At 30.1% G+C, this 12,776-nt stretch overlaps 1 protein-coding gene across 1 annotated transcript; it reads left to right on the forward strand.

Moving 5' to 3' along the window:
- Positions 1-7,953: 7,953 nt before the first annotated feature.
- Positions 7,954-11,983, forward strand: LOC129308177 (MOB kinase activator-like 1A). The gene is made up of 7 exons (XM_054949219.1): positions 7,954-8,222; positions 9,910-9,958; positions 10,077-10,185; positions 10,273-10,366; positions 11,137-11,270; positions 11,363-11,526; positions 11,624-11,983. Exons 1-7 carry the CDS (start codon positions 8,197-8,199, stop codon positions 11,693-11,695), a joined length of 648 nt encoding a protein of 215 aa, XP_054805194.1. The 5' UTR covers positions 7,954-8,196; the 3' UTR covers positions 11,696-11,983.
- Positions 11,984-12,776: the final 793 nt, after the last annotated feature.

Here is a 12,776-nt window from a genome sequence, read left to right on the forward strand (position 1 = left end):
ACAGGGTAATATATTTATTTATGATATATTAATTGCATTTATACAATTTATTCTTATATATATCCATTTAATAATTTTTATTTATATCATTTTTTTTTATTTTCATATCTCAATTAAAGAAGAAGAACAATGATTTAACATTGTGCCTAGCTTATCTATGTTATACACTTGCAGTTGTGATTAATGTAGTTCAATAACTGACTTAAATTGTTGTAATTTTAAACTCAATAAATTATATGATTTAAAATTTTAATGAATGTTATCATCTAGAACTTTCTCTCACATTGTCCGATTTATCAGGATGGCAAAACATGCCAATCTTGTCTCGATTCATTTCAATTCCTAATGAGATCGAATGACTTATAAGATGGGACAGGATACAAGATCAAAATTCAATTTCAATCTGTATTTAGGGTGAGACACAAGACATGGGTATGTTAATTTTATCTTATCCCGTGAACACCTTTAATTCTAAACGAACATGAATAAGTGGAGTGAAGGAGGAACGCAAGGCTGTGGCTTTGGGCTAGAATTCAGTGGGAAGTTGAATCATTTGGTGGAGGCGCCAAGCATTTGGAGCTAAGACACTTGACTTTTTTTTATTGCAAAATTCAAATGGAGCTAAGTGAAGATTATGAGGATAAATTTATAAATGATGGAAAGATTAAAAATTAAATTTTAAATAAGTTAAAAGTATAGGAATTGAGTTGCGATAAATTATATTTATGGGATTGAGTTTTAAGTGAGTTAAAACTTCAATGACCAAAAGATTAGTTTTTTCATAAAATAAACTCAAATTTAAGACTTTTATTATTATTCCTATACTTTAATTTAAACTCAAAAACTTTAATAGTGTGTTTAGATTAATGAAAATATGAATTTAAATCAAATCCCTCATTTAAAAACACAAAAAATTATGAATTTGAATCTAGTTTGAATCCAAATCCCTTTCAAATTATAATTCCTTTGTAATTTTAAATTCTATCTATACATTTATCATTTGAAATTATAATTACTTCAAACATTTTATTCCTTTCACGTTTTACTATTAATACTCATGTAACTCTTTCATATATTTTTTTATTTCTTGTTGATTAAAAAATATAAATAAATTTATTATTTTTAACTTTTCATTTTCTCTTCAAATTTCAATTCATCTTTTTTTTCATTTAAAATTTTTTAAATTACTCAAACAAAAGATTTTAAATATATGGATTTTAAATATGAGACTTGAAATGTAAGATTTTAAGTTTAAAATCTAAATTCAAATTCATCAATCTAAACACTATCGAAAGTTAAGTTTGTGAATCTATTAAGCCCAAACCCTGATATAATAGGATTTAAGTATTTTTTTTTAAATTATTGCATTATGCTAATATAGCAATTATGCCAATTAACACTGATTATAAAGTTGCTGATTAAATCACTCCCGTAAGTGGCTGCCCCCTAGTATTGTTAATCAAGTTACTGGCACTTAAGTGAAGGATAAATTCTTTTGAAAGTCATGCATTAGCGCGTCCTTTTCAATCAAATCCATCTATACTCTTACACAACATGATGCTTGGTAGATGAAAAAAATATTTTTAAAAGAAAATAATAAATGCACATATATCTGTTTGTAGGGATGTTTTTCATTTTTTTAGGAAAAAAAAACATTTTCATATACCAAATATACATTTATTTTTGAAGGTTGTAAAGAGCAAATCAAAAATATATGGAATAACATTTGGAGATGGGCCACTCCTAAGAAGAACAATAAGCTGCACAAGAGACCCATACACTAGTCATCCATGTCATAACATCAAAGATTAGAATGTTTCTATCAGTTTTATGTCATGACGGTGTTGCAAACGTTCTAGCTAGGAAAAAGCTACATGAGTTAGATGCTAATTTATTTACATCTTCGATCATTCTTCACTTTTTATTTTTTGTTCTACTACATTTTTTTTGTACAGCTTGTTCTTTAGTAAATGATAGTTTTTCAATTAACGTTAAAAAAAAAATATCACAGCATGTGATATGAACTTGATGATGAGATAATTGATAAATTAAAGTTGTAAAGACTTTAATGAAACCCAAACTAATTCTAGTCGAGACATGACAACCAGCACAAAGGTGAGCGTCCCTAGTTAGGGGCTACTTATATTGCTATATTCAAAACTTAAATTCAAGACTTTTTGATTAAATTGAAATAATTTTTACTAATTGATTAAGAGCTCGTGGTTTAATTAAAAATTATAAATGATCCCACAGGTGAGATATAAATATGACAGATAAAGATCATTATTGTTCTATCAAGAAATCAAGGTTACATATGAGAATGCAAACCTCAAAACACATTCAAAATTAACAAATGGATTTATTTACAGGGAGGTGAGCTAAGATTGCTTTAGCATGAGGTTTTGAATTTGAGTTTATATTAATGTAAAAAATACTTTTGAAAGAGTGCCTGCCTTCCAATTAAGCTTATCAATACTTAAATATGACTTGATCAAATAATTATATAAAAATAAACCAAGACACAGGTATGGGTAGAGAGGGATCTAATAACCATCGCTCAACAAGCAAACAAAGCATAACAGTAGCCATAACAGAATCTTGTTTGCTTTCTAGCTTTGGGGAACATATTACAAATCTTTAAAAAGAAAAATTCCGATCCAATTACTTGATTTTTTAAAAAAAAAAGATAAAGAATGAGATTTTGATTTTTAAATAATCAAAGAAGTTATTCATCTTCCTTATTGAATACAAATGATTTTTTTAACTTTATTGTTATTTTTCATTACTATTAGTTATTGTGATCCGAAACTCTGGATAGTTGGCATCAGGTTTGCCTACGATTTGGAGACAAAGAATGATGCACATAACCAACAAAAGATTGACATAGTAAGCAAGAATTTGACCAGTAATTTATAAGATTTTGAGATTAAATATTATTATTGATAAGAGGACATTGTTAGTGAGTAATTTATAAGTATATATGTAAACACTCTTTAAATCTAAAAACATGTCCTAATTTGATAAATCTTTGAAGTTCAACTTATCTAAACTTTTTGTATTTTTAAAAAATGATACACATCTCATAAATTTTCCTTGTGCGATATACTCTGTAATTAAAAAAATACTCCCAAGTTGGAATGGGTTTTTTAATTTTTATTATAAGATACTTTCAACTATTTTATTAAAATTAAGAAATGACATTTGATTTATTAAATGTATCTTAAAATGAAAAAAAAATTCAATTTTATCCTTAATAAAATAAGAAAAAAAATAGATAAGCCATCAAATCAAATTTATAACAGGATGAATTTGAAAAAATGGGTAATAAATAACCCTTAACATACCTTATATTAAAGACCGAACTACCCTTAAAAAGTTTCCTATGAATAATTAAAAAACAAAACTAGAAGCTACTGTTGATCAAAATAAATAGAGTCCACTACTCGCGCAAGCATCATCTATGATAAGAAAGGAAATTAGATAAAAGCATTGGCGGAGCTACACGACAGAAAGAAGGCAATGCACCCCCTCACTCAGAAAAAATTACTAAGTATGGGATATAATTTTTACAACTATACACTCCCTACTCTTGATTATTTTGCATCTCCTAAACTAAATAAAAAATATTTAAATTTAAAAAATTATTTAATATAAAATAGTTTAATGATTTACATACGATGTAAATAATATTTATATAAAAAATCATATCAACTCGTTCAATATAATTTTTTTAAAAAAATGATAATCAATCTATTTAGGTTACTCTAATTTTAAGCACATAGTATAATTATTATTTTTTAAAAAAGGCCCAAGTCTTAGCTTTGCCACTCATAAAAGGCTTATTGGAATATCTTGGCTATTATCCCAGTACTATTGTTAAACTTTTAAATATCTTTAAAGGTCTCAACCTTTGTCAGAAAAGCAAGTTTTCTAAAGTTAATGTATACTCCGACACTCTTGAAACTCTTTCACTCATTCACCATGATTTCAATCTTATTATGAGAGACTAGATGATCACTTTTAATCATGTTTTTAAAGAAGCTAACAATTGCACGAACTGGCTCACAAATCAAGCTCTTAGTGATAGCTTAAATATTACTCCCTCTATTTCAAATTATAAGATACTTTTAGATAAAATCTCGTATGTCAATAAACCTCATTAAATACACTTAACAGCCTTATCTTTTCCAAACAAAAATATAAACTTTTAAAAATACCCATCATTTAATATATTGAAAAGAGAAGGAATAAAAATTAATTATATAGAGAGAAAAGGTAATATTAGAATTAATATATTTAATGAAATTTTACTTTATTTAAAGTATCTTATATTTTAAAATAAAATTTTTTTAAAAATATTTTAATGAAATTTTTAGACGAGCCATCTCTAGGGTGTAGAAGATCTCTAAGCACCGGCAAAAGTCGATTGTTATTTTTGTACGGTTTTGTTAGTAGCCTTCCTTCTTCCGATAAATGAATAAAGAGTCCAACAAGACACCATCAGTCATCACATTTATATATATATAGACGACCATTCTACTCTGTCCATTTGGAAGTTGTGATGGAAAAATCTTTGGATTCTCGTGAAAAATAATATTTCTACAAAATCCATGATTATATATTAGCACACTTTTCATTTTTTTAGATTATGGTTATTTAGGCTTTAAAATACTGATCTTTAGATATAGAAATTAGGGCAAACTTAAATCTTGAGGGCTCAGCCTTAAAACTTGATTGTATAAAACTTAACCTAATTTTAAAACTTGGTCTTTGCTAACAATGCCCAGGGTTAGGCCTATAAGCCTTCTTTTTTAAAAAAATTCAACATTTTAGTTCAGTAAATATTTAAAACTGTAAATTTAACATAAAATAAATCAAAATCTGATATAAATTTTAACAAAGATTTGAAAGTCTAAATTTAAGATGAAGATTGAAATCTCCATCAATGTAAATTTAAATCCTCCTCATTATCATCTAAAAATAGAATGTAAAGTAATTGAAAACAAAGCTTGGAATTTTAAACAAGACAACATTAAGAATTAAATTTCAAAACCCACAAAATTAATTTTAAGATCAAAATCATCTCAGCTTAAAAATAATAGCACTATTAAGAGATTACCATTACACTAGTCCCTCTCATAAGTCACTAGAAGATAAGTTTTTTCTTTTTTTTTTTTTTGGACTTTGTGAGAGCATAATCAGCTTTCACAAATGTGAGAGGCAAGAAAAATAGTAGAATTTGGTTCATTAAAGAGACAAGATGTGAGACAATGAGAGAGAGACAAAGAATAAGAGATGTGAGGTTAAGTGGTTGACTGATTATGGTTGAGGGTGTGATGTAGTAAGGGAGAGATAAGCAAGGAGAAGCAAGAGGCAAAACCAAGGTCCAACAGGATTAATTAAGTTGAGTGATTAGGGTTTAGTAACAGGATCTCTTCTCAAAACCGATCAAATGCGCGTTCTACAAAAATTTTAAAAAAATAATAATAAAATAATGGGGTATTACCTGAGTCTAAGTTTTTTTTTGGAGGGTTGAGTCCTTGCAATTACTTTAAAAAAATTTAATTTTTAAAATTTAAGCTTTTATTTAATGAGGCCTTACCAAAACCTGCCATTTATTCTTAACTCTACTGGTCTGTTGTGAAGCAGAGTTTGGGTAAAAAGTATTAATTTAATTAAGGCATCTCTCCCGACTTTGGCGGTAACACAGGCAGAGGCGCAGGCGCAGAGCTTTTCAACTGTATCTCCCAAGTTTGTCCGTTAAAATCCATATATAGAGCTTTTTGTCCTTTACTGTACCAACAATCTGAGCAATGTCACATGCCTTTCCTTTTCTCCATGATTTCAGAAACATCTAGAAACTGGAATATTGTCTGCATTCAATATGCCGCATAGCTATGTCGGACAATTACCGATTTTATTTTTTAAAAAACCTCTTATCCACCAAAAAATGTTGTCATCATGTTTAGTTGTTGCCTCCAACGAACCAACTCTAGTTTACCAGGGCATTGGTGATTTTTTTCATAACAAGTGGAAGTAATAATTTCGTTTGAAAAGATCTACTTTGCTTCAGTGCCAAGAACAATAAAATCTGCAAAATTCTAATCAAGATTAGCAGGTTTAATTTTAAAAAAATATAATTATTAATCCATATACTTCCTCTTATTTTTATTATAAAACACTCAATTATTTTATATATATTAAAAAAAGTTAATTTTTTTATATTATAAAAATGTGAAAGATAATTTCATTTTTATCATTGGCTGTAAATAAATGTAACTATATTAAATACCTTTACCCTAGTTACTAAAAAATAAAATTAAAAAATAATTTAATTATTATAAGGTGTTTTATATTTTGAACAAAAAAATATTTTTAAAAAGTATCTTATAAATAGAATTAGAGGGAGTATTTTAGTGTGTTTTAATATTAATTCTTATATTTTTTTCATTGCTAAAAGTCTCTTAAATTTTATACTCCCTTCGTTCAAAACGTGAGAAATTTTTAACTGAATGTCATATCCCAATAAAATAATTACTTGTCTTCAAATTAATCATATTCTTTCATATTTATCTCTATTTAATAGAATCTTTTATCCTAAAATAAACATAAAGTGATTCATTTAAAAGAAAATTTTTTGAAAAAAAATATAATGATTATACCTTGAAAGACTAAAAATGTCTTATATTTTTTAATATCTAACTTTTTAAAAATTTCATATATTTTTTAACAGAGAAATTATATCTATAACATTAGTCTCTATATTTTAAAATATAACCATAATAACTTAATTGTACCTAATGTATATATAAATTATGTTACTTTACTTGATACTTTTTTTGGACTTATTAAAATTACGATGATTGTATAAAAAATTAGTAAAAGTAAAAAAAAAGGACATTAAATCATACTTCCTTCGTTTAAAAATATAAGATATTTTTAACTAAATCTCATTCCTAATAACATAGTTATCTACTTTTCAACTAACCTTATCATTTTATATTTATTTCTATTAAATATTCTACAATAAATATAAAGTTATTATCAATAGAGGTACTTTAAAAAAATAATTATTACACCTTAAAAAACTAAAAATATCTTACATTTTTAAACATTCAAATTTTTAAAAAATGCCTTATATTTTTAAGCAGAGGGAGTAATTCTTAAACAAGCAATAAATAGAGATTCAAAAAATAAAAAAAATATGATAACTAGAATCGATAAAGAAAAAGATTAGTGACCATTTTTCTTTTATAATATACAACTCATCAATTTTACAAACTCATTAATAGAATTAAGAACACATTAGCAGATTCAATTTTGTCATTGATGATAAATAATAATATTATAGATAAATAAAATTTAAAAGATTTGAAGTAATGAAAAAAAAAATATAAAGGCTAGTACTAAAATGAGCTAAAAATTTGGACAAATTTTAAAAATTAAGGAGATGTGCTTTTATATAACCCGTCCGTTAAAAAATATAGTGTATTTTTAACCAAATCTTACCTCCAATAAGGTAGTTATTTACTTTTTAACTAACCATATCTTTTTATATTTATCTCTATAAACACTTTACAATAAATATAAAATCATTATCAATGAGGGTACTTTTTTAAAAAAATATAATAATTATATTTCAAAAGACTAAAAATATTTTATATTTTTTAATATCTAACTCTCCAAAAAATATTTTATATTTTTAAAAAGAATGAATATATATATATATATATATATATATTCCCAATGTGTGTGCATAGCTATACCTCATCTTTCATAATTAAGTATTATTATCGAAATTGGAGAGTAAAATTTTGTTTTTGTTTTTTGTTTTGGTCAATGAGTTAGATTGTGATATAAAATTTTTTTAAAAAAAGTAAATAAAAAAGAAGCAGAAACAGAATGGTACGAGTTCGGGGAATCATCCAGGTAAGCATCATGCAGGGTGGCAAATGATGACGGCCTTCCCTTTCTCTCTCTAACTCTCCCTCGCAGGGGGGGGGGGTGAGAGAAGAGAGAGTGACGGAAGGAGATGACAGTCTGGCAATTTTTGGGAGGTTAAGCAAAGAGGCCCTTCAATTCCATGTCTCTGTCTCACGTCTATATATGTATATATAACGCTTCTCTCCTAATTTTGGCTTTTGTCTTGGGGCCTTTCCATCTTCCGGAGAGATAGAGACTTAGGATTTGGCCGCCATGAGTCTCTTCGGTCTGGGAAGCAGGTAAGCCTTCAATCGCTTTTTCTGTTCAACGACAACGTTCAATCTTAAGTTTTGAGCAAAGATCATCTGGGTTTTTTGGTTATGGAACTGTTATCAATCATTCGTTTTACTAGTATTTTCTTTTCGCCCTTCTGCATCATTATTTCCTTCCTCTGAAACAGAATGATTTGATATTGGCTGTCTAATTTCTCGCTTCAGTTTGATGATTCTTTCGTGAAAAAGCAATGTGTGTCTGTCTCCCTGCGAGACGGCTAATCGGAATTCATTGGAGCAGACAATCGATTTTGAAATCTGTCATGTGTTAGCATCTCTAATGGGATGTTTACTGATTTTGAGAGATGATATTTCCCGCTTCCTTTAAGACATCTCATTTCTGAGGTTCTTTTTAGAAGGGGTGTGCATGGCCCATCAATCCGTTCAAGCCCAACCTAACCCATGAAATTATGATTTCCACCTGTTTGTTCTTCTTCTTCTTTTTCTCAATATCAATACAATGGAAAAGGCATTTTCCAAAAGAAGGACCAATAAGGCCAATGGATTGGCATTGTGCCCATAATGCAAATCTAAACGAAGCAAGTTTCTGCAATCCTGTTCCTTCATAATTGTATGCTCAGTCACCATGCTTCTGCATAGATGTTAGCTTCAATCACCTTCTCCATAAACATACTCATAAGTAATCTCCCAATCCCGCATCATAAGTTTTTTGATATCATGACAATATTGAAGATGGGGTGTTGCGGAGGTTCAAGATGTTGCGGAAAGCCTCCATGGAATTTGTGGATATCTTAAGTCTTAACCTTCCTGAAGGGCTTAAACCTTGATTCCAACAAACCTTGATTTCCACCTTTTGTTCAAAAGCCAAGTTTGTTCAGTTTGATTGGGTTTATATAATGATGATTTATTGTGTTAATTGTATATTAAACTAATTATTGTTGTATTTATTCAACTACACCATGAAATTTATACTTTTTGACATTATGCTTATTGTCTTTTTCTTAAAGAAAAAAATTAGCACGATTATCACTTGATAATACAGAAGTTAAAAGAAAAATAAAATCAGAATATACTTTGAAAAGTGCTTTTAATATTAGTATTGAATTTGGGTATTTTTATCTAACCTGTCTAAAACTGATTGGTGTTGAATACTTTTTTGACCCAAATATTGGTTGGATAAGTTGAGTTTTGTGTCAAAGCTGATGCTCTCTCCTACCTTTTAGCCATGCTTTTAAATTTATGGCTTTGTTACATACTGTTGGTGGGATGTGTTCTGATGACGAAAATTATGCAACTTCTCATTCCTGATCATTCTGGATGTCCCATGACACACTCACACAGATATTTTATGATTGTTAACTGCTTCTGCATGTCTTTCTTTCTCCATTTGCTGTCATTGTTAAACCATAGACATGATAAATGTAAGAAGGAGGATTCTGTCAAACCACTTGAAGTTTACAGTAGGAAAAATCTGTCAATGGATGGCTAACGGATATGCATGTCTCTGTATACATGGGAATGCTAATGTAACAGGTGTTACACGTGTATGGTGAGTGGGGTAGTAACAGACGATTAAACTGTAGGGGTTTTACTGTTATTGGCAAAAAAATTATGTAAATATGAGTTTATGTCACAATCTTCGTCCACAGGTTTGTTTACACCGTTAGTGTTTTCTTTTGCTTTGACCTAGCAGAAATTCGAAAACTTTTCGTCCAAAAAAGAGTGCTCCATCTGGAAGCAAGGTCAGTTTTCCTTAATTTCCATTTTTTTCCTGTGGTTGCTGGATTCTTTTCTGCTTTTGTTGTATTTTTATATATCTAGTTTGTTTATCATTTTATCTCATGCATTTTAAAAGTGCAGGGTGCTCAACTACAAAAGCATATTGATGCCACATTGGGTAGTGGAAACTTGAGGGAAGCTGTAAAACTGCCTCCTGGAGAAGATATTAATGAGTGGCTAGCTGTAAACAGTAGGGACCTTTAGTTGATTGAGTTTCAGGCCAAATCTTCACAAACTGCTAGCAAAATTTTCACTTTGGTGTCCCTTCTCTGTGCAGCTGTGGATTTCTTTAATCAAGTGAATATCCTCTATGGCACTCTCACGGAATTCTGCACACCAAACAACTGTCCAACAATGACTGCAGGACCAAAGTATTTGATCTGTCATCCAAACTCTCCTTATTTTTCTTGTATCATCTATAACTAAGTGGCTATTTTGTTTGCATCTCCCTTCTCTTCTGTCTATGCTTTTTGGCATGTTGGCAAAATATTAACAGCAGTCACTCTTGGTATTTTGTAGCCTTTTATAGTTGGTAATATACATGGTTTTATCATATGTACCAAAAAGATCGACAAAGCTTGCCTAAACATAGTTTTTAAGTAGTGGCTTCAACCATTTTGATGAGGGTTAACATCAAGCAGAGAATGCCATATTAAAGTTGGGGCTGCTTTGTCAAGTAGTAGTAGCACTTGATAGTGCTAGAGAGTACATGATGTCTAAAATACTGCACCTAAATAGTAAATACTTGCTGGAGGTTTATATAAATTAAAAACATTCCTTTACCTTTTTTGAGTGATGGAGGAATGGTTTCTTCAAGAAATTTAATTCTTCTCAACATGGAGCAGAGCGGTCCTGAATTATGTTGGTGATTGTTGGTGGGATTTGATAAAAAGAGCTCTTCCAAATGTAAGAATGGGAGAACCGATGTGCATATAATTGTGAATGAGAAATTGAGAAAATGCCAATCTCCTTTGGTTTAGACCAACCTATTTCACCTGTTCCATGTCTGTTTTGCAGCCTTTGTTTGCTTATCTTCTCTGACCCTTCTTAACTTAAATGGACAAGTTGAATCTTTAGTTCATAATGATCAACATTAAAATCATCCAGGAGGCAAGCATTTAATCTAATCCAAATTCTACAGATATGAGTATAGATGGGCTGATGGCGTCACTATTAAGAAACCAATAGAGGTATCAGCTCCAAAGTATGTTGAGTATCTGATGGATTGGATTGAATCTCAACTGGATGATGAAACTATTTTTCCTCAAAAACTAGGTACGGACGTTTGCATCAAAGAAGCCAGAGTGACTTGACTGATTTTTCTGTCTGCTGTTTATTATAACATATGCCCTGCTGCATTGCTCCAGGGGCTCCCTTTCCAAGCAATTTCGGAGACGTTGTGAAGACAATTTTCAAGCGATTGTTCCGTGTATATGCTCATATATATCACTCACATTTTCAGAAGATAGTGAGTTTGAAGGAAGAAGCTCATCTGAATACTTGCTTCAAGCATTTTGTTTTGTTTACATGGGTAGGTGAAAGGTCATAAAGTTCTAACATGCACTGTTTATTTCTCTTCTGGTTCTCATATCTTAATCTGACTCCTGAGATGTGATCTTGGGATGCAGGAATTCCGTTTGATCGATAAAGCAGAGTTGGCCCCTCTCCAGGACCTTGTTGAATCTATCATACAATTATGATGTTTTTGCTTCCCTTCTGCAATTTAGGAAGGTTCAACTTCGAAATGTTGGATGCAGATCTTTTTTTGGCGTTTATCTTGCCCATGTAAAATACTTGCTCAATGAAAGGTTTCTATTTGTTCAATGGTAATCCTCAAAATTGCTGAGGATTTAGCATTGCCTCTTTCTGCATCAAATAATATGCAGCTGGGCGGCTGCTTCTTCACAGTTCTTAGTAGCTGATAAAAATGTTTGCTTTTTGAGCGAGGCTATTGGTGAGGAGCCATATATTAAAAACTTAATTGAATATTTCTTCTCTCTCTCTCTCTCTCTCTATATGTGTGTGTGTGTGTGTGTGTGTGTGTGTGTGAACTTTGTAGGTATATTGACCAGAATGAGATATATTATTCCACTGTGCAGATATATATATACACGATTACAAGGCTGACTGTACAAGGAAATAATCAGAAAAAATCAAATCACTTATTTACCCTCATAGTCTTGTCAAACCATATCCCTATAAATCAGAATCATATCCCTATTAATTAGAAAAGAATATTTCTTAATTAATTATATTTCACACTCTCCTTCAAGTTGGATCATAGATATTAATCATATCCAACTTACTTATACAATTGTCAAACGCGGGCTTATGTAATCCCTTGGTCAACATATCAACTGCTTGGAGACTTGTTGGTAAGAAGGTCAAACAAATGATCCCATCTTCCACTTTTTCTCTAATAAAATGCCTATCGATTTCTACATGTTTTGACCTTTCATGCTGTACTGGATTTAAGGCCGTGCTTATAGCTGCCTTGTTATCACAATATAATTTCAGTGGTAGATCTAGTTTGACATGTATTTCCTCAAGTATTCTTTTCAACCATATGTCCTCCATTATGCCTTGAGCTAAGGCCCTTAACTCGGACTCAGCACTACTCTTAGATACAATTCTTTGCTTCTGACTTTTCCATATAACTAGGTTTCCCCACACGAACGAACAATAACCAGAAGTAGATCTCCTATCTGGGTGATGTCCACCCCAACCTGCATCAGTATATACTTTTATGGTTCTCCGTTCATGTTTCTGAAACAACAAGCC

The sequence above is a fragment of the Prosopis cineraria genome, unplaced genomic scaffold (assembly GCF_029017545.1).
Source record: "Prosopis cineraria cultivar Desert tree isolate PC_DT_omini unplaced genomic scaffold, ASM2901754v1 PC4, whole genome shotgun sequence".
Taxonomy (NCBI): Eukaryota; Viridiplantae; Streptophyta; class Magnoliopsida; order Fabales; family Fabaceae; genus Prosopis; species Prosopis cineraria.

Coding starts and splice junctions, on each gene's coding strand:
- LOC129308177 (XM_054949219.1), top strand. CDS start 8,197: ATGAGTCTCTTCGGTCTGGGAAGCAG. Junction 8,223..9,909: donor CTCTTCGGTCTGGGAAGCAG/GTAAGCCTTCAA, acceptor TTGACCTAGCAG/AAATTCGAAAACTTTTCGTC. Junction 11,271..11,362: donor TATTTTTCCTCAAAAACTAG/GTACGGACGTTT, acceptor GCATTGCTCCAG/GGGCTCCCTTTCCAAGCAAT.